The sequence below is a fragment of the Syngnathus acus genome, chromosome 14, assembly GCF_901709675.1.
Source record: "Syngnathus acus chromosome 14, fSynAcu1.2, whole genome shotgun sequence".
Taxonomy (NCBI): domain Eukaryota; kingdom Metazoa; phylum Chordata; class Actinopteri; order Syngnathiformes; family Syngnathidae; genus Syngnathus; species Syngnathus acus.
This window is the reverse complement of record NC_051099.1, coordinates 3,208,894-3,232,863: the sequence shown is the minus strand read 5'-3', so window position 1 is coordinate 3,232,863 and position 23,970 is coordinate 3,208,894. Positions and strand designations below refer to the sequence as shown.

At 46.9% G+C, this 23,970-nt stretch overlaps 3 protein-coding genes across 5 annotated transcripts in view; 2 read left to right on the top strand and 1 right to left on the bottom strand.

Annotated features, from left to right (window-relative positions):
* The first annotated feature begins 642 nt into the window (after positions 1-642).
* Positions 643-3,558, top strand: LOC119133742 (tyrosinase-like). Of its 2 annotated transcripts, none has more exons than XM_037269868.1 (5): positions 643-1,658; positions 1,800-2,016; positions 2,092-2,239; positions 2,484-2,636; positions 2,815-3,558. In XM_037269868.1, the coding sequence occupies exons 1-5, from the start codon at positions 837-839 to the stop codon at positions 3,020-3,022; spliced, it is 1,548 nt and encodes a 515-aa protein (XP_037125763.1). In that variant the 5' UTR covers positions 643-836; the 3' UTR covers positions 3,023-3,558. The 2 variants fall into 2 exon arrangements, with proteins under 2 accessions (XP_037125763.1, XP_037125761.1); XM_037269866.1 differs by having other exon boundaries at positions 646-1,658; positions 2,484-2,665.
* Positions 3,559-3,684: 126 nt separating this feature from the next.
* Positions 3,685-7,629, bottom strand: chordc1b (cysteine and histidine-rich domain (CHORD) containing 1b). Its single transcript, XM_037269869.1, has 10 exons — positions 7,405-7,629; positions 5,955-6,004; positions 5,833-5,889; positions 5,613-5,764; positions 5,230-5,333; positions 5,010-5,068; positions 4,832-4,902; positions 4,654-4,759; positions 4,343-4,525; positions 3,685-4,263 (listed from the first exon to the last, which is right to left on the bottom strand). The coding sequence occupies exons 1-10, from the start codon at positions 7,466-7,468 to the stop codon at positions 4,090-4,092; spliced, it is 1,020 nt and encodes a 339-aa protein (XP_037125764.1). The 5' UTR covers positions 7,469-7,629; the 3' UTR covers positions 3,685-4,089.
* A 476-nt stretch (positions 7,630-8,105) lies between these two features.
* The window catches only part of LOC119133245 (protocadherin Fat 3), a 44,854-nt gene continuing 28,989 nt past the window's right edge, over positions 8,106-23,970 (top strand). For both annotated transcript variants that reach the window (XR_005100096.1, XM_037268853.1), the window contains exons 1-10: positions 8,106-8,452; positions 9,784-12,720; positions 12,856-12,990; positions 13,058-13,259; positions 17,737-17,855; positions 18,713-18,911; positions 20,439-20,500; positions 22,031-22,345; positions 22,713-22,923; positions 23,688-23,759. Coding sequence is in view for 1 of the 2 variants with exons in the window: in XM_037268853.1 (XP_037124748.1) it covers positions 9,805-12,720; positions 12,856-12,990; positions 13,058-13,259; positions 17,737-17,855; positions 18,713-18,911; positions 20,439-20,500; positions 22,031-22,345; positions 22,713-22,923; positions 23,688-23,759 (4,231 nt within the window). In the remaining variant the exon portion in view is untranslated. The remainder of the gene's footprint in view (positions 8,453-9,783; positions 12,721-12,855; positions 12,991-13,057; positions 13,260-17,736; positions 17,856-18,712; positions 18,912-20,438; positions 20,501-22,030; positions 22,346-22,712; positions 22,924-23,687; positions 23,760-23,970) is intronic.

The window sequence follows — 23,970 nt, the reverse complement described above, 5'->3', positions numbered from 1 at the left end:
TAGCTCGCGTGAGTCAATAGGCGCACATCCTTTCAAAGTAAATGAGTTGATACCTCGTATTTCATTACAATGTGGCTTTACGAGTAAAGTTGAGATGTACTGTAGTACTTTTCTGTGCCAGTAGTTGGCATCGTCAACTGAACAGAATGGACTTAGGCTACCTTTTGGACTTGAATTACCTCTGCGCAGAGTCTTCCACAAAGCATTTGTTCTTCCTAAGAATACTTTGCTTGTGTAGCATTGCCATGTTTTTCAGCTTCAGGCGGGAATGCTGGTGTATGGCGCATTTTTGTTGAAGGTGGCAGTTGCCTTTGGTGCTCATGTGACTTGAAGCATTGAACCGCCTCTCAGGAAAATTCTGTAATTCCGAGAAATGTATATCAAGCTTTTGTTTTTTGATCGATTTTTGACCGAGTCTCGTGGCCATCAAAAAAGGCCTTCGGGATGTGGTTTTGTTGCTTGTACTGTGACTTTGTTTGCTTTAGTGGTCATGGGTTAGGGTCTTCTGCTCAACTTGAGTCACAATGAATTTTTCATTTTGTGTTTGAATGGGTTCGTAAAGAATTTACTTGACTAGCGATTGAATGTGTTCCAAATTTTGTGTTCCAAACTGGCCCACGTTTTTTTTTTTTTTTTTGCAGCATTGATGATTTTCCGTGCAACTTCATCCTGAATAATTTCTGTCCGAGTGATTATGAGCGCCCTAAAGGCATCAGTGAAAGCCTCATCCTGAGGTCAAGCGGCATGTGACTGGGCTCAGCGAGGAAGGAGGGGTCTCTCTAGGAAGGACATTTAAGGCCCGAAAGCGTGACGGATTGCATTTCAGGCCTTTTGCAATGTGGCGTGTGGCTGCCGTAGTGTTCACGCTCTTTTGGGCGCCCGGGCTCCAGCAGTTCCCGCGCCCGTGCGCCACCCGCCAGGCCCTGCTGGCCAAGGAGTGCTGCCCACCTTGGGACGGGGACGGCTCGGCGTGCGGGGCCCAGTCCGGTCGGGGTTTCTGCCAGGATGTGGTGGTAGCGGACACCCCGGACGGGACTCAGTACCCTTTCAGAGGGGTGGACGACCGGGAGAGGTGGCCCCTGGTGTTCTACAACCGAACCTGCCAGTGCTTGGGCAACTTCATGGGGTTCAGCTGTGCCGACTGCAAGTTCGGCTACTTCGGGGAGAACTGCCTCGAAAGAAGGGAGTCCCTCAGGAGGAACGTGTTCCACTTGACCCGAGCCGAGAGAACCCAGCTGGTGTCCTACCTGAACCTGGCCAAGCAGACGCCCAGCAGAGACTACGTGGTCGCCACGGCAACCTACCGGGAGATGGAGAACGGCTCCAACCCCACCTTCGCCAACGTGTCAATCTACGACATCTTTGTGTGGATGCACTACTACGTGTCCCGCGACGTGCTGCTCGGCGGGCCGGGAAACGTGTGGGCTGACGTGGACTTTGCCCACTGGGCGCCCGGCTTCTTGCCGTGGCACCGTGTCTACCTGCTGCACTGGGAGCGTGAGATTAGGAAGATAACCGGGGACAACAGCTTCACCATCCCTTACTGGGACTGGAGGGACGCAGAGGGATGCGACGTCTGCACGGACCAGTTTATGGGGGGGCAGGACACTCGGGACCCAACTCTGCTTAGTCCTGGCTCAGTTTTTTCTTCCTGGAGGGTAATTTGTTATTACCTCCATGAAGGCGCTTGCTTTTCTTTTAGTTTGTATTGTTAAAAAATATTCGATGTCTTTTTGCCTTTTAGAAGTATTTAATTGGGTTAGTTTAAATGTGTTGACATTGTCTATTTCCATCTCCAGTCACTGTGCTCCCAAGCGCAAGACTACAATGCCCGTGGCGTTTTGTGCGACGCCCGAGCGGAAGGCCCTCTGCGCCGTAACCCCGGCAACCACGATCGCAAGCGGGTACCGCGTCTGCCCACCTCCGCCGAGGTCGCCTTCACCCTCAGTTTGGCCAATTACGACACGGGCACCATGGACCGCACCGCCAACATGAGCTTTCGGAACACCATGGAAGGTTGGCGCAATGAAAAAAAAAAAAAAAGAAAAGTTCTGTTTAAATATTACTGTGTGACTGTTTGCCACCTTCTAGGATTTGGGGACCCCCAGACGGGCTTGGGGAGCAGCATTCAAATGGGCATGCACGCAGCTCTGCATATCTTCATGAATGGATCCATGTCCTCTGTGCAGGGCTCAGCCAATGACCCCGTTTTCCTCCTGCACCATTGCTTTGTGGACAGGTGACACACACACACACACACACACCAGCGCCCGCCCCTATGATGACAAAAACTTTGCCATCGCTAGTTAGAACGTATTGTAATGTTTCCAGTTCACCATGCACAAATTCACATTTTCTTTTGTGGAACCTAAACGTGCTGGAAAAATTCTGCTTTATATTCCAAGGAAAACCAAATATTTTTTTCCATGACTATAACTTTGATTTGCACTCAACTGTTTCCCCTGTGTTTCCCCTGTGTTAAGTCTTTATGAAGAGTGGCTCAGGAGGCACGGGCCCGACCCCACCCAGTACCCAACTTCTAACGCCCCCATTGGACACAACGGCGAATACCACATGGTTCCCTTCCTGCCCCTGCACACCAACAGAGAATACTTCATAACCAGCAAAGAGCTGGGGTACGAGTACTCGCGCCTGCTGAGTGGCAGTAAGTTTTTGCCTCACCTTGTGACTGCAAATCGATGTGTTGGCATGATTATGTTGCGATTGTTACCCAGTTGCTAAAAATGTGTTTGATAGATGCGTAGTTTCTTCGAACCCATTTTTTTTTTTTTTTTAATGAAAACGCTTCTGCAGACGCACTTCTATCAGAGTCCTTGCGTCCCTACGTGGAGGATTTACATGCCATGTGGCCGTGGCTGCTGCTCGCCAGCCTCTGCGGCGCGGTCCTGACCGTCGCTGTCATCCACATCAAGCGCCATGTCCCGGTGCGACCTTGGTTCCGCAAAAGTGTATTTCCGGTCTCAGCCTTTCCGGAACGACAGCCTCTTATCAAGAGAGATGAAGAGAACAAAACTCGTGGCTACACAGAGGCCATGTGATGACAAGTCATTAGGTAGACATGCACTCGTTCCTCAATCAATAAAAAACGTTCTTTTCTTCAAATGTTTATTTAAATGTATCTGCAAACAATATTGTAGCACAACTTGGTCTTAACACTCTGTCAGTGTTAATGATACAGTACTTGAGAATCCACAAGTATTATAGCACTTTGTCATTGAAAACTGCTTTTTCTTGTCTTTATCGCCACCAGGAGGACAGAGAGACAATTACATGAGTAAAAGCAATTGAATTTCAGCCCAAGCCTCCAGGTGCAAATAACTTCTGTTCCTTTAACACTTTCTGTCACTTTAAATATTCTTGAATCAGTGCTGATGAGTGGAAACGTGGTCAGCCAGCATTATGACATTACACTTTTTTTACTTTCAGAAATACAGTACTAAAATATTCCAGCTGTGATAAAAAGGAGAGGTTTTGGTGGAAGTCTTAATTTTAAGATACATTTTACAAGGGCTGTTATGGTCATTCAAAGATTTGGCAAAAAAGTACTTAGTGATTACTTTTTTCCAGAGGAAAAATAACTGATAAAATAATGCTATTTTTGTTTAAAAGTTGCATGATGAGTGAAAAAAGGTGTAATGTCATGAACATAAATCATGTTTATACAAAATAGCCAGTTGTAATCTTTAGGGTAAAGTTGTATTTTTTCCCCCCTAAATTTGCTGTGGTATCTTTTAAGGCATCTTCAGTACGCCATTGCTAATAACTACATTTCTTTGTCTTTACTGCCACCTGAAGGACACTGAAATACTTGTTCAAATCAGTCTTATTCTTCAAGGTCTAGAAAATAATTTTCACTTTTAACACTTTATTTGGCTTTAAACACGATCAGCCATTTTTTTTTTCCAGTACTGACATCTTGGCTAAATTAAGAGGGGGGAAAAAGGGCTGAAAGTCCAACGGAAATGTGTTCATCCAGCATTGACATCATACCTTGCATTGTGTGCCTTTTCAAAAGTTCACAAATAGTGGAATAGTTCTGCGGATGTTCCAAAGTTTTGCCGCGTCTTATCATTCATCATTGCTATCGCTGTCGTCCTCGCCTTTTTTCTCGTGGTCCGGGGTAGGTGGCGCGGCGGGCGGCGGCAAGTCCAGGCGAGCCCAGGACATGGCCTCTGACTTCCTCATGGCCACCTCGATCTTAGCCGCCATCATGTTGACGGTGCTCTGGCTCACGTTGATCACCTGAAAAGACACCGTCAACAGTGATGTTGGTGGCGCTTATTGACTCCCCCCCCCCCCCCCCCCCCAACTGTATACTCACCCCCCACAGGCTTATCTCCTGCTCAAACTCCTTCTCGCCCTCGAAGATCACGCGAATGTGCAATGTGGTGCTGTTGGCATCCACGTAGGTCAGCTCAGGCACGGCGTTCTTGGCGTAGATGGAGATGATGACCTGCGAGCCAGTCTGGTGCCAGTCGAATCGACACGGCACCACCTTCTTGCCCTTCAATTAGATAGACGGTGGTACCTTTTAAGTTGAAGCTTAACTAATTCCCAGACTAAAAAAAAAAAAGGCTGGCACGTGGGATGATTTCACAGCCTACCACTAGATGATGCCAGTGTTGTACCTACCTCATCCTTTTTCCTCCACAGGTGCTGGCCCTTGTTGCAGCCCACCTGGGATAGGAAGGTGTTGAAGTCGGAGGTTTTCTTCTTGCAGCAGCTCCAGTACTTCATCCTGAACGCGGAAATGAAACATGTACTTGCTTCTTTTTACAGGAATAGATGTTCCGTGGGGAGTGCCACCAACCCTTCGTGGAAGATGGGGAATCCGGGGTGAAAGAAGCACGTGTCCGAGTCACTGGCCGGGCCGTCGTAGCTCTTTTTTGGAAGGGTGGGACAAAAAGTGAGTTTCACTTCAGTTTTTCTTAACCCCCCCACCCCACTTGGCACTCGATACATATGACGATTCAAATCGTTCCACCTACTTTAGTACAGCCTCCGTTTTTGCAGGCTGTTCCGATCTTGACCTCGTCACTGTTGTCCTCTGTGGGGACACGTCGAGAAATAATTCTGTCAACTGACACTTGACATGCATCAACGTCAACTTTGAGCTTCCCCGACACAAATGGAGTTCAAATTCCCAGCAGAGTTCTTTCCATCCGCGGTTGACTTTCTGTACTTTGGTGACGCGAGTGGCGCTCTCACCTTCTTTGAGCACCTGCGAGTTGTCAGTCAACTTGAGCTTCTCCAGAGCTTGCTTGAGAGAAGTCGACACTTTGTGCTGCAACCTCAGCATAGGCTCGTCGGCACTGGCGCGCACACGGTGACATCTTGTCAGCTTTGGAAAAGGAAAACTAAAATTTTTGATAATACTTTGTATTCGAGAGAACTACTACAGTAGTATGACTGCTTGTAATTTCAGCTTGAAACTCCCTCATGAGACTAATATTCAAGATATATACAAGCGCAGTAATACATAAAATATTGTAGCTAAGTCAATCAATACCACGTTCCTTTTCTATTCTTTTTATGTTCCTCTTCAATCCTAGACGCGAACAGATCGATTCCAAGTTAAGGTGTCGGACAACCTGGGTCTGCAAATGGCCTCCTGGGGTTTGGGCGCCGAGATGATGTACTCGCTAAATTTGGCCTTCTGATCATCTTTGTCTCCCAACGAGATCACGTCTGGCTTCACCGGCTCGGGGGGCTTCTCTTTGTTGTGGGGACCTTTCGTGCAGCCCTGCCGGCGCCAGACAAGAGTGGCGTTAAGCACACGCACCGATGGCGCGAGCGGCAACACAAGCTTACGGCGATGCTGAGGAAGTCGGAGAAGTCGGTGGTCCGTCTCTTGCAGCAGGACCAGCCCTGGGGAATGGAGAGACCAACGTTAACGGCGGAGTCGCAAGGTAACGTTTTTCAAGGGCTTGTACCTTCAGTGCGTCGTGGAACACTGGGACGCCGGGGTGGTACGTGCAGCTGCCTATAGGCAAGAAAAAAAAAAAGCCAGTTGGCTGTCAATAAGTTAAAAAAAAAAAAAAAAAAGAATTATCATTCCAAAGCTTTCCCCTTACAACTTTATTCCCAAATTATGGCCTCTAAAATATCACATTTTATCTTAAAAGGAACACTACCACGCCTTTTCTACCGTGTAAAATAGCAACTTTATTGTGGTAATTCAAGGTTCTACGTACAACCACCTGCAGAGACCAAAAAACAATAACTTCTTTAAAAGTCACAAGTACCACCAAATTGCTTGGGTGACCTAATAAAGCAACAATTTCCTTTCGGCAGTCCACACAGTCCTCCATCAAGCCTTAAGGTAATGGCACTGCAATGTAGCGCGCTGTGATGAAAAGTGGCAAGCAATTAAAATGGAAATTAGACACGAGTCCTGCACAGAATTTCTGCAGATGAAGACACAGGAAGACGTGTGCGTGTTTAATCACACAAAACTAGACAGACACTTGATTGAATTTTAACTAAAACAAAGGCATCGTGACAACAATAGGCCGCCAACCAATTCACAAATATGCAAAACAAATCACAAACTCAGACGGATGCCAAGTCTTGGGACTAAACTGACTGCCCTTATCTTCAAAGTGTTTGTTCAAATGAGTTAAAGTGCTGCATATAAAGAAGTAATTCTTGCATGGGGTTTTTGTTTGTTAAATTATTTCTTGAAACAAAAAGTTAAATGTTGCCCAGGGGAATTAGATTAGTTTGTATCACCTTTATTAGAGCCACAATTTGCATTGTTTTAGCAGCAATAGTGGTTGGAGGAATAGTGAAAACAAACAAAAAGCAACCAAGGAGGACCCCAAAACTTAAGGCTACCTATTGTATGAACTCAAATAAATCAACACAAAATAATCTTCATTCTTCATCCCCCCCTAGAGATTCAGGAAGCTCTGAATTGTACCGCCCCAATTAAAATCACAATCCAAAATATGCAATTTGTGTTTACTTAGGTTAACTTTTGTTCGTTATTTACATTTGTTTGGTGATCTTAATTTGTAGTAGGGAAACTATGCAAAGAAGAATTTGAGAAGAGGGCAATTTATTTATTTTCACGGCACCGGCTGATCATAGGTAAATGGTGCAATCAATATATGACATTTAAAGTGTCATTAAATGGTCTTTTCTGTGCGCCCAAGTTGTGTGCAACGGTCGGGCAAAGTTGCTAACAGCGTTTATTTATTTTTTAATCGAGCTTAAGTATGACTAACAGCTGCAATAACTCTTAAAAGTAATTTAAAGAAAAATAATTTTGATGTGAGTTTGTATTGAGTTGTGTCGATTAGCGATCTCCACTTTTGGCCTGTCGGCTCGTAGAATTTTCCAGATGAATTGTCATCCTCGCTAGCTACGTTAGCTACTCACCATCCGGGTTGTTGTCAGGGTCGAACCGCTGCCCGCAGCCCTTGTTGTAGCACAAAGTAGACATAGGGACGAGTAAATGTATTTTAATATGGAACCGGACACTAATAAAGCAGCAAGCACATGTAAAGCGCGACACAGGAAGACGCAACGAATGCTGCACACCGCTACACACACACACACACACGAAGCTGCCCTTGTTCACTTCCGGGTTTGTTCGGCTTGTTTCGGCAAATAGCGGCACAGGTTCAGCCAAAGCCTCACTCGCTCGCCCACTTCCGGCTTTTCTCGGCTTTTCCCGGCGAAAGTCGGTCAAGAACATTTTCTTTTTAATTACGTCTGATTTTTTTTTTTAGCTCGTCAGGTTTTGTTTTAATAAAAGTTATCTTAGGAACATTCGCTTCCCCCTTTTTTTTTTGGGAACGAGTCAGCTCTAATATTACATTATTATAGTAATGTCATATAAAACGTTTACTAGGATATTGTATTTTTTTTTTTAGATAGTCTTAATATTCTTTGGAGGTAAAAGGTTATATTGTAATGCAAAAATAGTCTTATTTTTTAGCTCATAAAACACTATGCTCACTTCCGGGTTTCTTCGTCTTTTTTCGGTTCAAGTCGGCGCTTCCTCTCTCTCTCGCTCGCTCGCGCACCCTTCCCTCCTTGCCTCCCTCCCTCCCTTCCTCTCTCCAGTCATCCGCGGTCCCCAAGCGGCGTGAACTGATTGCTGCTGGTCTGTCCCCCTCGAAAAAACTTGCGCAAAGCCTTCCTTCTAGTTGTGTTTTTTATCACTGGTTGGAACCCCACTAAATAAAAGAGCACCCGGGATGTTTTAACATCCATTTTATGTGAAGCTCGTCAGGACGCAGGTGCGTGAAAACTGGAACAATTGGCGTTTACTTTGACCGCGGATGGCTGCGGCTCTCGTGACGAGTGCCTTCTGGCGGGATGTAGCGTGCTCGTCTGAGTGCTTTTGAAGACTTTTTTTTTTTTTTTGCTCCCCAGAGAAGATAAGAATGGATGTACATTTAAGTGCATCCATGAAAGAAAGGTAAGGACAACCCCATCCAGCTTTGTGAGTGACAGGCTCCCTCAGGTATAGACACAATCTTTGTATGGGTATTTAAAAACATTGTACGCCCGGCCGCCATTAAATGTCTGACCAATATCTTGTATTTTAACTTTTTTGCACTCTATTCTGACTTGACAAGATGCATATTATGGAAAGTTAATTTTTTAGTAGGTACGTAATGAGTTAGTTCTCTGTAGCCTATCTCTCAAGTGTTACTTAAAACAACCGAGTAAATTTTATGTTGCACATTTCTAAGAATGTGCCCCTATGTATTTTCTTGTCATAATTTGGCTAATTTATACAACGACTATCCCCACAAGCAGTTTTTCTGTCCGCGACTCGTCTGAAATATCACGTGGAGCTCCTTTGAGTGTTGATAAATGCACAGATTTGACTTCTGATAAATGGCACACACTGCTCTGTTTCCACAAGTAGAAGGCACTCGTGTTGTGACTAGGCAAGCGTGTGTGAATTGCAGCACACTTAACACCCACTTTTAAAACAGTGGATGAAATCAGTTTTATTTTGGGATCCACTTGATGCTGACCCTGCCCCATGTACTGCTGGGCCAATGCAGACTCAGCATGGCTTTTGTTACTATGACAAGTAACAGAGCCAGACAATTTATATGATGGATTAAGCTAAATTAGGATCATGGATACACACGCATGTGGTGCATGCAATGGACATGTCAACAAAAGCAAAAAGACCGTCCCTATGTTGAGTTAGCCAAACGTTCGAGTGTTTGCCCCTTACAGAAGTTAACACTAATCTGTTCTGACACTGCAGTGCTGCTTACCTTTTGACTTTGACTTGATAGTGCTTCCGTGTCCATCACTAGAAATTAGAAGATCTTCACTCAACCTGCCTGCCAAGTTATTAGTGGCAAAGCCAGTGTGGGTGCAGTCGCATTAAAATTCACAAGGGTTTTCCTCACATGCATATTGTGGTAAATGGGCAGCAAACAAAAGATTTACTTGGTTGTTTAATTTCACACTAGATGGGAGTGCAGGCCCTCCAGAGACCCAACGATTTGTATACAAGCAATTAAAAAGTCACTCTCTGTGATATGGCCCTCTCAATGTTATTAGTCTCTGTCTGAGAAATACCGGTTAGAGGAAGAGTGGCTGCTCCATGTTATGTATGGTTTGCTCAAAGAAGCCTTTTTCTTTGTCTTCGAGCTGCATTTGAATGGAGACGCGCCGTCGCACAGACTCGAATATGCCGTCACACTTTCAACATTTTAACAAGCGGTGAAAATCCCAGCCAGTGAAAGATGTTTATTCTTTTGCGATGCTTTCCTATTGCAGGATGAGGGTGATGTAACAGCCATGAAGCCCAATCTGAGGGGAATCACGATGCGCTTCCCGTTTCTTTTCCGTCGGATTTGCTTTCTGCTCACATTCTGGCCGGCGGTGAGGGCCGGCCAAGGGCTGCTACTCTTCAGCCAGCCCGCCTATAATGCCTCCATCTTTGAGAACTCTGCCGCCAGGACCTACGCCGGAAGCCAAGTCAAAATGGGCATCGTCGTGGTCCGACCATTAGACATCAAGTTCTCCATTGAGTCCGGCGACAGCGAGGGAATCTTTCAGGCGGAGGACTTTACGATGGGGGATTTCTGCTTCCTACGCATCCAAACAAACACCGGTGCCATGCTGAATCGAGAAGTTCAAGACAATTACACTCTGACGGTAAAGGCTTCCGCCCAAGGAGGCCTGGAGGCACTGACCACCATCTACGTAAATGTCTTGGACACTAACGACCTGCGTCCTCTCTTCTCCCCAACCTCCTATTCGTTTGTGGTGTCCGAGAGCACCCCTTTGGGCACCAGCGTCGGCCGTGTGACCGCCACCGACGCGGACATTGGCGCTAACGGCGAGTTCTACTACTTATTCAAGAGCAAAGTGGACCTCTTCGCCGTGCACCCCACGAGTGGCGTGATCACGCTGACTGGGCGGCCCAGGATGGACAACCAAGAGCGCTTTGAGTTGGAGGTACAAGTAGTGGACCGAGGGATGAAGCTCTACGGTAGCAATGACATCAGCAGCACGGCCCGGCTGGTAGTGAGCGTGACACAGATAAATGAATTTGCCCCCATCCTGAGGGCGGTCACCGTGGACCCGTCCTGGACTGAACAAAACCCGGTCTTTGCCAAAGTGGCGGTGGAGGATAACGACGAGGGGGTGAGCGGGTACATAGAGTGGGTGTCCATCATTGACGGTGACCCGCTTGAACAGTTTGCCATTGATCGATCACCACTCGTTGCAAACGAATACTGGGTCAGAGCCGCACGGCAGGTCGACTGGGACAAATATCCTTATGGCTGCAACTTGACCTTCCAGGCCAAAGACCGGGGCGTCCCTCCTAAATTCTCTAACACTCAGTTGCTTCAGTTGTTGGTCACAAAGCCCGAACCGACGCTGGGGAGTTTTGAGAAAGACGTTTATGAAGTGGTGTTGAGTGAAATTGCTCCCCCGGGCACTGTTGTCGAGGTGCTCAGAATCTCCCCGGCTCCCACGAGTGTCAATTACAGCTTCTGCAGCCTCTCAGAACTAATGTACTTTGATATCAATCCGTCGACCGGCGTTATTATGACCTCAAGGCGGCTCACAAGGATATCACAGATTTTCATGGAGATGGAAGTGTTAGAGGCTGTCAGTCGGCTGAGAGCAAAGGTCCAGATCACAGTGGAGGATGCTAATGACAACGCCCCAGTGTTCAGCCGGCCATTTTATGACATTTCCATCAATGAAAGCTTGGCTGTCGGCACCGTTGTTCTCATCGTGTCAGCCTCGGATGAAGACAGAGGAGAGAACGGCTACATCACTCACACAATTACCGGTGAGCAGTCTTTCTCCGTGAACCAAGACACGGGAGAGCTGAGGATCACGCGAGACCTGGACTTTGAGTCTTCGGAAGAAATCTATACGTTTGCTGTGCGAGCCTCGGACTGGGGTTCGCCCTACCGACGGGAGAGCGAAGTCAACGTAACGATCCGTTTGATAAACATAAATGACAACCCACCTGTTTTTGAGAGGGTCTCCTGCAGAGGTATGATCGGCCGGGATTTCCCCCTCAGCCAAACCATTGTCACCCTGTCGGCAGTGGACATGGACGAACTCGGAATGGTCAAGTATGAGGTCGTCTCTGGAAACGAGATGAACTACTTCAGGTTGAATCCAGAATCTGGCGCCTTGTCGCTGAAGAGGTCATTAGCGGGGGCGAATTTAAAAAGTGGAACGTTCACCTTGAAAGTCGTTGCCACAGATGGCGAGATGTTCTCCACGCCCATGTTTGTGAACATATCCGTCGTGAGGGGATCGATATCTCCCCGAGGGCTCAGCTGCAAGGAAACCCAGGTGGCTCAGTTGATGGCGGAGAAAATGCTCTCAAAGGCCTCAGCGATGGCTCGAGTGAGACAAGATGACAGGAGTCCAGATGTTTTCTCCGTAAACAAAGAAGCGCCGCAGTTCGAGGCCTTGCCTACGAGTATTTTGGTCCGGGAGGACCTTCCCCCCGGAGCCAGCGTGTTCCAGGTGAGGGCACGAGATGGCGACACTGGCTTCAACGGGCGTCTTCTGTTTTCCATATCCGATGGCAGCCAAGAGAACTGTTTGACCGTGGGCATGGAGAGCGGCTTGCTGACCGTTCTGCGGCCGCTGGACCGTGAACGGACTGACCGCTACTTTCTCAACATCACCGTCTACGACCAAGGTGTCCCCCAGATGTCTAACTGGAGGCTCCTGACAGTCATCGTGGAAGATTCCAATGACAACGACCCGGAGTTTGCCCAGGCTGCGTTCACTGCACTGGTTGCTGAAAACACCCCCTTGGGCAGGCAGGTGGTCACCGTCTCCGCTTTGGACAAAGACGCCGGTCAGAACGGGCAGCTGTCCTATCTTTTGCTGACCGGCGTCCCTCAGTTTGGCATCGACAGCGAAACCGGTGGTGTCTTTGTGGCCGGCCACCTGGACCGGGAAAGCTTCCCGACGTTTACTCTGAGGATCGAGGCCAGAGACAAAGCCGAAAGAGGCAACCGGCGATCGGCAGTGACCACGCTGAATATAATCGTGGAAGATGTCAACGACTGCGCCCCGTCCTTCATCCCGAGTACCTACAGCACTCGAGTGCTGGAGGACCTCCCACCGGGGGCTGTCATTATGTGGGTCCAGGCCAAGGACCCGGATATCGGGTCCGGCGGGCAAGTGCGGTACTCCCTCTTCAATGACTTCAACGGCACTTTTGAGGTCTGTCATCTATTTGTTATTCCTTGATTATCACATGCACATGCGGCCGAGACTCTGCAAAACCGCCACTGACAACTTAGCTCCTCCCATTTGATCAAGTCTGGATTTACTGACCCCTGTGTGTGACTGTCGCAGATGGACGCCGTGAGCGGCATGCTGAGGATCAGGAAGGAGCTGGACTTTGAGAAGCAGGCGTTTTATAACCTGACCTTGGTCGCCGAGGACCAGGGGTCGCCCACGCTCAGCAGCCTGACCTATATGGAGATTGAGGTACAGTGACCAAGTACAGTTTTTATAGTTCCTTACTTCCACTACTAACTGGTCAAGCGTTTTCCAGGTGGCGGACGTCAACGAGAATTTGTACGCGCCCTACTTTGCCGACTTTGCCGTGAGAGGCTCGGTGAAGGAAAACTCACGGGCGGGCACCAGCGTGCTGTCAGTGGTCGCCACGGACGACGACAATGAGAGGGACGGCGTACTGAAGTACTCCATCCGAGGCGGCAGCGGCCTGGGCGCCTTCACCATCGACGAAGACACAGGTTTGATGCCCCCGAACCCTCGAGTCATGAGCCTCGCTAGAAGCCGATCACCTGCTTCACGTTGAACGCAAACTAAAATAACTAGTCAGTCACTCTTTGTGAATATTGGTTAATCACATTAATATAAGCAATAATTTTCTTTTTCATAATAACACTTTCAACTTTTGAATGAACAAAAAAATGAAAATTGGATATAATACGCATACTGTGTCTCAATACTTTTTTTATTGTTAGGGTGGAGGCTGTGACGTTGAGTCGCTGGGTGGTGGTGTGTCGGGAGATCATTATTTTAATGAGGCCAACATGGCAGCCGCACTGGCAGAGCCTGAGGCCGTTCCCCGCAACCGAAGCACAATGCGGATCAAGGCTTTCCTGTATCCGTGTGACTCTGTCCCATCTAAAATTTAAAAAAAAGTCAAAAGGTATTCACGCAGTGCCATTCTGTCACGCTCGGCGTACGACGTTGGCATTTGCTGTACATGACCTCTGTCGACACATGCGGATTAGATGAAATCCTGGGACTTCTCATTGAGCGCCTGCTGAAAATGCCACCCATGTCTGCACATTCCATATTTGCATGAAAGTGGAGCGTGCAGAAACCTTTCACTCTGCTATCAGAGCTCATTTTCTTTTCTGTCAGCTCCCGCTGCAAACAAATCACATTTCATTTTCTGTATTTGTTATGTGCAAATATTGGGACACCTGCAATATCAGGATTCTGCTGTGCTGGAATTGTCCTAGGTTCGATTTGATAGGATGCGTTATGATCCGCAACGCTATATGGAACGCGACAATGCGATACACGGAACGATGTACAAAAAATAAGATACAATCCACGAGGGACAGATTCGGACATGCCTTTACAATGACACTTTAGTACAGTGCTATACAATACTTTAAGATTAAAAACAACGTCATAAAATGCGGCTCGGTGTAATATAATTCTATTCGATACATTACAAGCCGCGATACGTTACAGTATAATCTCCCGTGAAATACGAAACACAATAAATGACCCAAAAAAATCACACACTGCACAATTAATGATTGAAAATGAACCGTGATGAGATACAACACAGTGTCTGCACGATATGATGTAATCAATCAGCTGTATCAGCGCTAATCAAAGTAATATACACTTATATTTATCCCCCCCTCCCCACCACTTATATAACATACACTTGCCGCCTTTGTCATTTTGACACTTGTGCAAGGTCAAGGAGAACTTTATTATCCCCGCAGGGGAACTTTGTTGCAGCGGCGGCAGCTCAGCGCGCAGCCATCAAACAAAGCCGCAGCGCAACAACAAATAAATTCAAGTAATACATAGCCAGCTCGCCGTAATTTATTATTTTGTCTCCTCATGTAAAACCTGCGGCCGTTAGCGAGCTTCTTGTCGGTGAAGCGATAAGAGTCGTCGCCGGGACGCTTCATAAAATTGAGCGTGGGCGGGGCGGCGAGCGGCTCCTCTCGTCTTGGGTGCTCTTCGGTGTTCACAGAAGGCCCGTATTGACCTTTAACTAGGCTAATTAGTATTGACTTGCCGCTCAGAGGAGAGCAATCAATTGAAGGACGCATACGAGGCCTGTTGGCTCCAATCGGCATGTTCGCTAGGCCCCTGCCCTCTTGTTACGCTAACATACAGTTTTCACTTGAAAAATGCAACATTAGCATTTTTTTTTACTAATTTCCTACCTTGGAGCAAGTAAACATGTTGAGGGATTCAAATGACTGAGGATGGCCGCATAGCTTTATATCCTGAGCCTGCGTTGATCATATCTTAAATGCGCAAACATTTGTAAAGCTCATTACATGGTACAGTGGGCGGAAGACTTAAAGTTGCTTTTTAAACTTAAAGATGCTTTCCACCTATCTGATCGTCCGCAGTAATGCCTAACAACCCGCGGCTTCGTTATGTACCTTAACATTGCAAAGTCAGCCAGGCGCAAAGCTAGCTGGGGGTGAGGCCAAGATGATTTCGGGGGAGGTCCGAACCCTTCGAAGCAGATAGTGAAAGAAAATTGCAGGGGACTGCAAGGGAAAAAAAAAAAAGATACCTTAGAAGACTTTTTTTTTTTTTTATGACTCAGTTTGCCATGTTTCATAGCCGTCGTCCAACTTTATCTCCAAAGCACACAGGGCACCGTCCGACAACACACCTTGGAGAAATATTACCTATCTTTATTTATTTATTATTTGAGGCCAACTTTGAGCCAAAAGTGTCGTGGAAGTTTACGTTCAGCAGTGACACAAGGAAATCATTTCAAATAAATTAAGACGCTAAACTAACATAACCCCCCCCAAAATAAATAAATAAACAAAGCAATTCGGAAATAGCCAGAGACTGAGCTGCGTTGTGTTTGTTTACGAAGCCGTATGAGCCCTCTAGTGGTTGTTTTCCTTGCTGTTTCATTCCGTTTCGATTTTCTTCCGTGTGGACTTAAATCAAACATCGCTTCCCTCTCTTCCTCCTCAACGTCTGCTCACGTCAAGGCAATTTCTCCGAGTATTTGCACCCCCGCCCCTCCCTCGCATGAACGGCCGGCCTTATCGTTCCCTTCGAAATGAGTCATGCGTATGCAACAAAGATCTTTCTCCCGTCTATCGGCAATGAGACACATCCTCGCCGCTGTGTGGCGAGAACATTGGTATTCACATCATCTGTTGCGCCCTTCGCATTAGTGAGCCGTTTTAATGTGCTCCGAGATTGGTCGCGGTGCATCTACTCGGGAAATGTGACGCGTGACGGATAAGACGTGTTGCGAGGGGATAAAAAAAAAAAAAAATACGTGTGGCAACAGCTCGGTTTGTTGTGAAGCGTGTTGTTTGCGCTGAAAATGAAGGCTGTCAAGTCACATTTGTGTGAAATCGGCAGGGTGCTCCTCCACTAGTTCAAAGAGCTTTTTGAAGAAAGTCTGGTTTGCGCGGATTTCTTAACCCCCCCCCCCCCTCCTCAACCCACCTCCTTCTCCGCCACCTCTTCTCGCGCTCTCTCGACAGAAACGAGATGCACTCTGAAAGGGACAAAGTCAAGGACGAGCTCACAAGAGCGCGTCGCTACCGCAGACAAAAGCACTCTTTGAACAAGGCGTCCGTGCCCCCGAACACACATCTTCTCGCCAAGAACGCACAGGACACGAGCTCCGCATATTCATCCGTAAATTCATTTTTTTCGGAGGAGTTGGGGTCAGAAGTTATGTGCAATAATAGCTTCTTTCGACTGTTTGATTGTTGAAGAGTGAATGTTGGCCCACCATATCGTCGACGTGAATCTCTTTCCATTTTAAATGCTGAATATTTGTGAAGAAAAAACCCCCCCGTAACTCTGGAAGTCAATTTTAATAATTGCATTTTGTGCTGAATTAATTGCTTGTGAGTGTTAGAAATCGATTTCTATCAAAGTAAAATCCTCCCTGAATGCAGTTTGTAAAAAAAAGGGCCCTTGTAAAGGTTTTGTACATTTTCTCGATAAATAGTCTAGATTCAGGCGGAATTAAGGGCTGTATGCATTTTATGATTTATTGATTATTTAACTGGACTTGGACCTCAACAATCCTCATTTGCACCTTCGTTGGCACACACCCGCTTGCATGTGAATGCAAGAGTCATGAATTATTCACAGGGAAATTAAAAGGAAAATTTGATGTTAATGGGTCTTACAGAAATTTCCTGCGCTTCCCCTTCAGCCCTGCTTAAAAACTTTTTCAAGAATCATCTAAATTGAAGCTTTCGACCACACACACTTTGGAATTGTAAAGTTAACTTCTCTCGTGGAGGCCACCGAGGAAGCGTGTCTCAATTCTTTTGTCCATACTAGCCTATTCAAAAGCTGTCAGTCAAAGCGCCAGCGTTCAATGCAAAAAGTCCGATATGGAGAGCAGAGCAGAGCAGTCCATTAAGAGGTCGCAGCAGAGCTGTCAGCTCCTCGTCTGACTTGAGGCCACTGACACATCGCGTGTGTGTGTGTGTTTGCGACTTTATTGGTGTTGGCACAAAAGTAGCAGCAAGCGAGGGGCGAGCCGTGATTGGCCCAAGTGCTGAAGGTGACCGCGGCGGCGCTGCAAATGGCCGTGAATGTCACTGCAGCCGCCACTGTTGGAAGATTTTTTTGCGGGAAAATAAATATAACACCAGTTAAATTACATATAGGAAAGATTTTTTTTTTTTTTAATTTGATATTTATTTGATATAATTAACACATTTTCTCCAATAACATTACTATTCTCCAGTGAGCTCCGATTGGCCCAATCGCTGCGTGTGACCATAGCGGTGCCCCAAATGGCTGCGAAGGTCACAGCAGCTATAGAAATTTGATGTCGCTGATCTGTGAGGATGGGGGCTATGACTGTACGTCCTCTGGGAAATTACACTTAAATTGTTTCCCGCTTTGGGAATGAATCTTCTGCGTGACAACCACACACACACCTGAATGTTATATGTTCCTGCTGATATTAATACGTCTTCTTCCTTCCTGCAGGGGTGATTTACACAGCAGGCATCCTGGATTGCGAGAGCGAAGACTCCTATTGGCTGACGGTGTACGCCACAGACCGAGGGGTCACGCCGCTGTCGGCTTCCGTCGAGGTCTTCATCCAGGTAGGACGCTCACGCTCTGCATGACAATTGGAGCTTTTGCAGTGCAGGGATGGACTCTACGTATGGTTATATACTCACTCCCCACACTACAACAGCAGGGCGTTCATCAAAAACACCTTGAGAAAGTCAACTACAAAGCTGCAATGTTTGTAAGAAATGTAAGAAAGACTTGCAGTGGAAATTTACTGTCGAACTAAAACATTGAATTCGACTCTAGTTAGCTTAATAATGCAGAATGCAGTATACAAGCTAAAAATAATAACAATAATAGCATCAACTTTGTTTTCAATTTTTTTACACCAACTACCATTGGCTTACAAGCATAGCACAAGCATAAATTTAACGTTTTGACTCGCACGCTAACAACAACATAGATTATGGATAATCCAGTTTTATGCTGGAACGGCCATGTTGATTTTTTGATGGACCTGTATGCCGTAGCTTTATCCAGAACTCTGTCGATATCATAATGTGCAGAGTGTAAATACACTTGATCGTTCTGCCTCAGTATCGAGCGCAAACATGACACATTTGAGAGATTTTGCAGAATGGAACTGTTGTTGTTGTGCCTTTGGGCCGTGATTGGTTGCGCGCACACACACACCCCGGAACAGCAAGTTTAATCAGACACAGGTGCTCCTCAATTACCCGCTCAAGCGTTCCGGTGGTGTGTCGCTCGCGGCCCTCGCTCGTAAATATTCCGCACACGTACACGCCGAAGCTGACATTCGCAATGCATTGTGGGTGCGACTTAAAGCATGCACATGCTCAGTTGAGAGATTCAGAAACTAGATAGAAAGAAAGTGTGCAGGCGTACCTAATAGAATGGTCACAAAAAGCATTTGTCCTCTGATCAGGTGGAGGACGTGAACGACAACGCGCCGCTCACCTCGGACCCCATCTACCACCCGTCGGTGATGGAGAACTCGCCCAGGGACGTGTCGGTCATCCGCATCCAGGCGCAGGACCCCGACCTCAGCTCCACGCCCAGCCGCCTCAGCTACCGCATCACCGCCGGCAACCCGCAGAATTTCTTCTACATCAACCCCAAAACAGGTCAGCCAAGTCATTCACATGTTGACATCGGGTTTTAAGCGTAAAAGGAAGCTAACATTAGTCCGGTGGGCCAAAGGAGGTTGCTCTTTTCCCATCGTCTGAGCCCTCCTGTGCTGCTGTTGTTATCTCTTGCTCATTGACGTCCCCGTCTCCTGATAAATGGACTTTTACCGCATCCGGCGCCGCCTCCCGACCAGGATCCTATTAAAGCGGCGGAATGATATGATAGGCGTGTTATCACGCCGCGACGGGACTTTTGTGTGTGTCGGGACTCCTGCAACTTTCCGTAGTCCTGCGCGGAACTGATTGATGTGTCCCGTTCGACCCCGACGCTTTGATTTGTTTGGTGTGCGTGCGCGTGCGTGCGCGTAGCCATGCGCAACACAAGATTGAAGCACTGCTCTCTGCTTTAGGTGCATTGACAACTCCCCCAGACCACAACCCCAAAAACCACTTAAGCCCCCACACACACACACACTCCCACTCATCCTCCTCTCCGTTTTCTTCCTCGGCAGGGAAGTAAACACAAGAGATGAGTGTTGACACAAGGTCCAAGACTAGGGGAAAAAAAACTACCATGTTTGTCCCCCCTGGCTGTGCAAGATTTATTTATTTTTTAGTGGACACTGTGTGGGATGTATCACAATGACTTGTACACTTGTTTATATATTACAATTCCGAGTGTCGATCGGGGTACAAAAAAATTCTGATTGTGTTGCTGTGCAAATGCTTGAGTGCGAGGATCCTCTCAAGGTGACGCTTCCATATCAGGGCACATGTGTGTGACTAAAACGTGCATGTTCCACCTCATAACGCACACACACTTGTGCGTTAATTCCGCTGCCATCAAGTAAATGAATTGGCTTTCAGGATTATGTGCTTTTTTGCTTGCATGTATTAATTATTGACATGTTTTTATCCATATTCATGAACACAGACACTACTAAAAGTGTCTAAAAGTGAAGCAGGGTTCAACGTGGGGCAGAGAAAGACTTGATGAGATTTTTGAGTAGGATTAGGAAGTAAATCTTATACATCCGTACGCCGCACCTCTAGAATGTTAATGCAGGTCCTCGCACTGCTGCGATTTTACTGCTCTTGAGTGTAATAAATATAAATCTAATTATGCACTTAATAGCCAATCTGTATTAAGGAACCAGCAGCCCCAATAAAGGCTGCCTTTTCTTACTAGAATGTATTTCATATTTAATAGAGAGTACTGGTTTAAATGTGAAGTGAACATGCATAAAAAATTTTTTTTGCACGTTTGACTTCTGGTCTCTGCTGCCTGTCCGCCATACACTAATTTCTTTAAGTTCTGTGAAGATATACTGTTGTGTGTGACTAGGTGTGAAAACATCATGGATGGACTGACAGAAATTAGTATTGGCGAGTCGCCTCAATGCTGCACAACATGGAAACTTCTGAATTTGGATTCCTGTAAAACACCATAAAAAAGATTTCTTGGAAAATTTCTGAAAGATGACAAAGTATTATAATGACTCTCTTGTGTCCTATGGCTTCCAGGCTTGATCACCACGACGTCGAGGAAGCTGGACCGAGAGCAGCAGTCGGAACACTTCCTGGAGGTAACGTACGACCGGCGCGGGGACTCGGGGGCCCTCCGATTTGTTTATCTTTAGTCGCCACCTGTCACGCCGCTAACGCAGCACACCGGCTGGAGGACGAGCCAGACGCCAAGCCCCTCCAGGCCCCCTCAGACGCTGATGAATGTCTGCAGGTTGGGACCCGGGCGTGGGGATTTCTTCAATGTAATCGTTCATCATTGGTTATCTCCTTGGCTCGGGCCGGCGAGGACTTTGTGTGTGTGTGTGTGTGTGAGTGTTAGATAAGCGCAGACACTGGGCGTCCAGATAGCGTCGCGATTAGCATTCGCGCTGCCCGCGCTGCATGCAGATGAAGCGGATAATCGCGGTGTCGCCGCTTCACTAGGAAAAAAAGTTTATCCTTGCTAAGACTTTTCACGCAACGTATTAACCGCCACTATGAAATGAAATAAAACCCCCGAGTGACCCCCGCCGAGATGTTTATCTGTCGCCGAATGATATCTCAGCCTCAGCGCGCACGGTGAGAGGACACCGGGGAAGACAATAACATCATAGATGCTCACTTCATTAGGTAGCCAATTTAATGAGAGCCAATAGAAGAGCTGGAGCAATCAATCTACTTTTGCAAATGCAACTTTAGGTCATTAGGACACCAAGGAATGTTTTCCAAATCTAGCCCATGGAGCCCGTTTCACTTTTGCCACATAAAATCTGGTAGTCAGAGCCATCAGAAGTTTCGACATTTAAAAAAAAAAAAAAAAAAAAATCTATACTCAAGTAACTCGGGGAGTCTGTGGAACGTGGCGGTAAAGTTCAATGACTCCTCATCAAATACCAACAGTCAAAAAAAATTCCGCCCCAGCAGCTAATCTCCCAGAGGAACACAAAATCTGGTAGGCATACCTAGCGTGTGTCGAACCAAAAAAAAAAAGTCTCAAGAAGCCCAAAACGATTTGTGAAGTCTGGGGAAGAATGCAGTGTAGAGCATGATGGTAAAGTTTGAAGTCTCGCCATCAAATTCCTTTTTTAAAAATTGAAAATTCCATCCTTGAAGCAGTTTAATTTGAGAACATGAATTTTGGTTGCCTTGAATATCATGAGTAGACTCACCAAAAGTATCAACAAACTACATATTGTCCTAATGGACCAACCTCATTTTGGTTTGAAGCAGCCATATTGAGCTTAGTATTTTGGCCATTTGCAGAGGTCCTTCAAGAGACATTTTCTTCCTTTGAGCGCCGTCTTCCTTCAAACTCTGCATGCTCACTTAAAAGTGGATGTAAATAGACAGTCGGAAATGGGCTCTCCATCTAAGAGCTGCCGTGGTTGGTGTGTGCCCGCAAGAGAGTGTAATCAAGAGTCCAGTCAGCAGTCAGGCAGCTCGCACTCGTGATGTGATCCAATCGATGTTGTGATGAGACCTTTGCCTCCACCACAGGCCTCGCTAATACAAAGAGATTTCCCATGAGCTTCACTCCTCACCGCCGCCGACGTGCATCCGCTTAAAGCACACAAAAACATTCCACACGCAAAACCGTGTCGGTTTCCTAGGTGACGGTCATCGACGGGCCGGTGACCACCCGCCAGTCCACCGTGTGGGTCATGGTCCACGTGGAGGACGAGAACGACAACCCGCCTGTCTTCCCGGAGGTCACCTACCGCATCCGCTTGCCCGAGCGCGACCGCAATCGGCGCGGCGAGCCCGTCTACCGGGTCTTCGCGCACGACCGTGACCTGGGCGCCAACGCCAACGTCAACTACAGCATCGTGGACGGTAACCGTGACGAGACTTTCAACGTGGACCCACGCACTGCCATGGTGGTGTCCAAGAAGGCGGTGGCGGCCGGCACCTATCACGTCCTCACGGTAGGTCAAACTCTGGTCGCTTTTTTGGGCAAATTTTCCTCAGGCTTCAATCCACGTTTTATCATCCCAATGCATTTTTATGAGTCGGTCGGCAAAGATGAATTTGATAACCCGCCGATGGAATTGCTTTTTTATTTCAGTTTGCTTGCACTCAATCACGTCGACACAAAGCTTGTTCAGGGGCCTTCATTTAAAAACAAATATCGTACTAATGGAGTCACTTTTATTCTTTTTACACCACTTTGCTGCATATATACGCTTTGTCTTTTCTGATTGGTCAATGCCGTGCTGAGTCTGTATCTGAAGGCGTAGAAGAAGAAGTTCATTGCTGTAGAATTCGCTTCGATGACATCATTTCGTCTGTCAGATCAAAGCCGAAGACGGCGGCGACCCCCCGCTGTGGTCCACGGTCAAGCTTCACGTGGAGTGGATTAGCCGGCCTGCGCCCTCGCCGCTGCCCCTGCTGTTCACCCAGCGCTGCTACAACTTCTCCGTGCCCGAGACGGCCGCCGTGGCTCAACCCGTGGGAGTGGTCGCCGTGGGCCAATCCAACACCCCCGTTTGGTTCAACATCGTGGGTGAGGCCACTTGGAAACATTGACGGAAAATACCCTGACCATTTTTGCGAAAGCGTCATCGGGTTGCAGTCTGTCAGCATCGATAGTGCCTTCTATTTTTACATGGGCGGGCGCGCACACTGAGTTCAATTTTATTTATTTATTTGTTCTATCTGTGCAGTGACAGCATGTAATTGATTTCAATGACCTTTCACTGCACTGGTTTGTTCTCTACCACTGCCGCTGTTGTTCAAAATAATCAACACCATGCCGACGCGTTAATTAAAAAGGACTTGATTAATACGACACTGGCGCAGAGAAAACATCATCGTAATTGTCGTTTGCATCTTTCACGCTTCAGCGGCCGCAATTTGAGTAGAACTTATCAGACCCAATTGGTGTCGAATGACATTGTATAGCGAGACAAAATGATTTGGGCATTTTGTACAATTAGATGCGGCTAAATTTGTGGGAACTGTTTTGGGACTAAATAATTTTCTTGCTGGGGTACAAATCAGGATTTGAATGTTACGTCTTGGTAGAGAAATTAATAAATGCATCTCAACAAACACATTTAGGGGAGAAGAAAACAGCTCAATCAGGGCAACAAATATTTCGGGACTCTTGGTAATGCAAATCTTTGGTGGGCCGAATTAAACATTGCGGCGGGCCGCAAGTGACCCACGTGCCATACTTTGCCTCGCACCCTACTCATTTCACTTCCTATAGGCGTCCAAATAATTTTGTCTTTTCATTTCTTTATAATTCACGTTCTCTACGTGCAGGAGGACGCGTGGCCAGAGAAATGTTCTACATTCCTCAGAACGCGTGTGGAAGGAACTGCTCGCTTGACACGGGTAAGGCGAAAAAGAAATTGGTACATTCAGCCCAAACGTTGGCAGTATGAGTTGATTTCATTTGGGGCAGCGAATAGCAGAAGATATGATACAATTCCGAGATGTTCTATTCGGAATCAAATCATGAAGAAAAATATCTCAAAATGTGTTTTCCTTTTCAATCCATGAATGGAAATGAGTCCCAGGCTGTTGAAGAACTGCAAAGAATCAC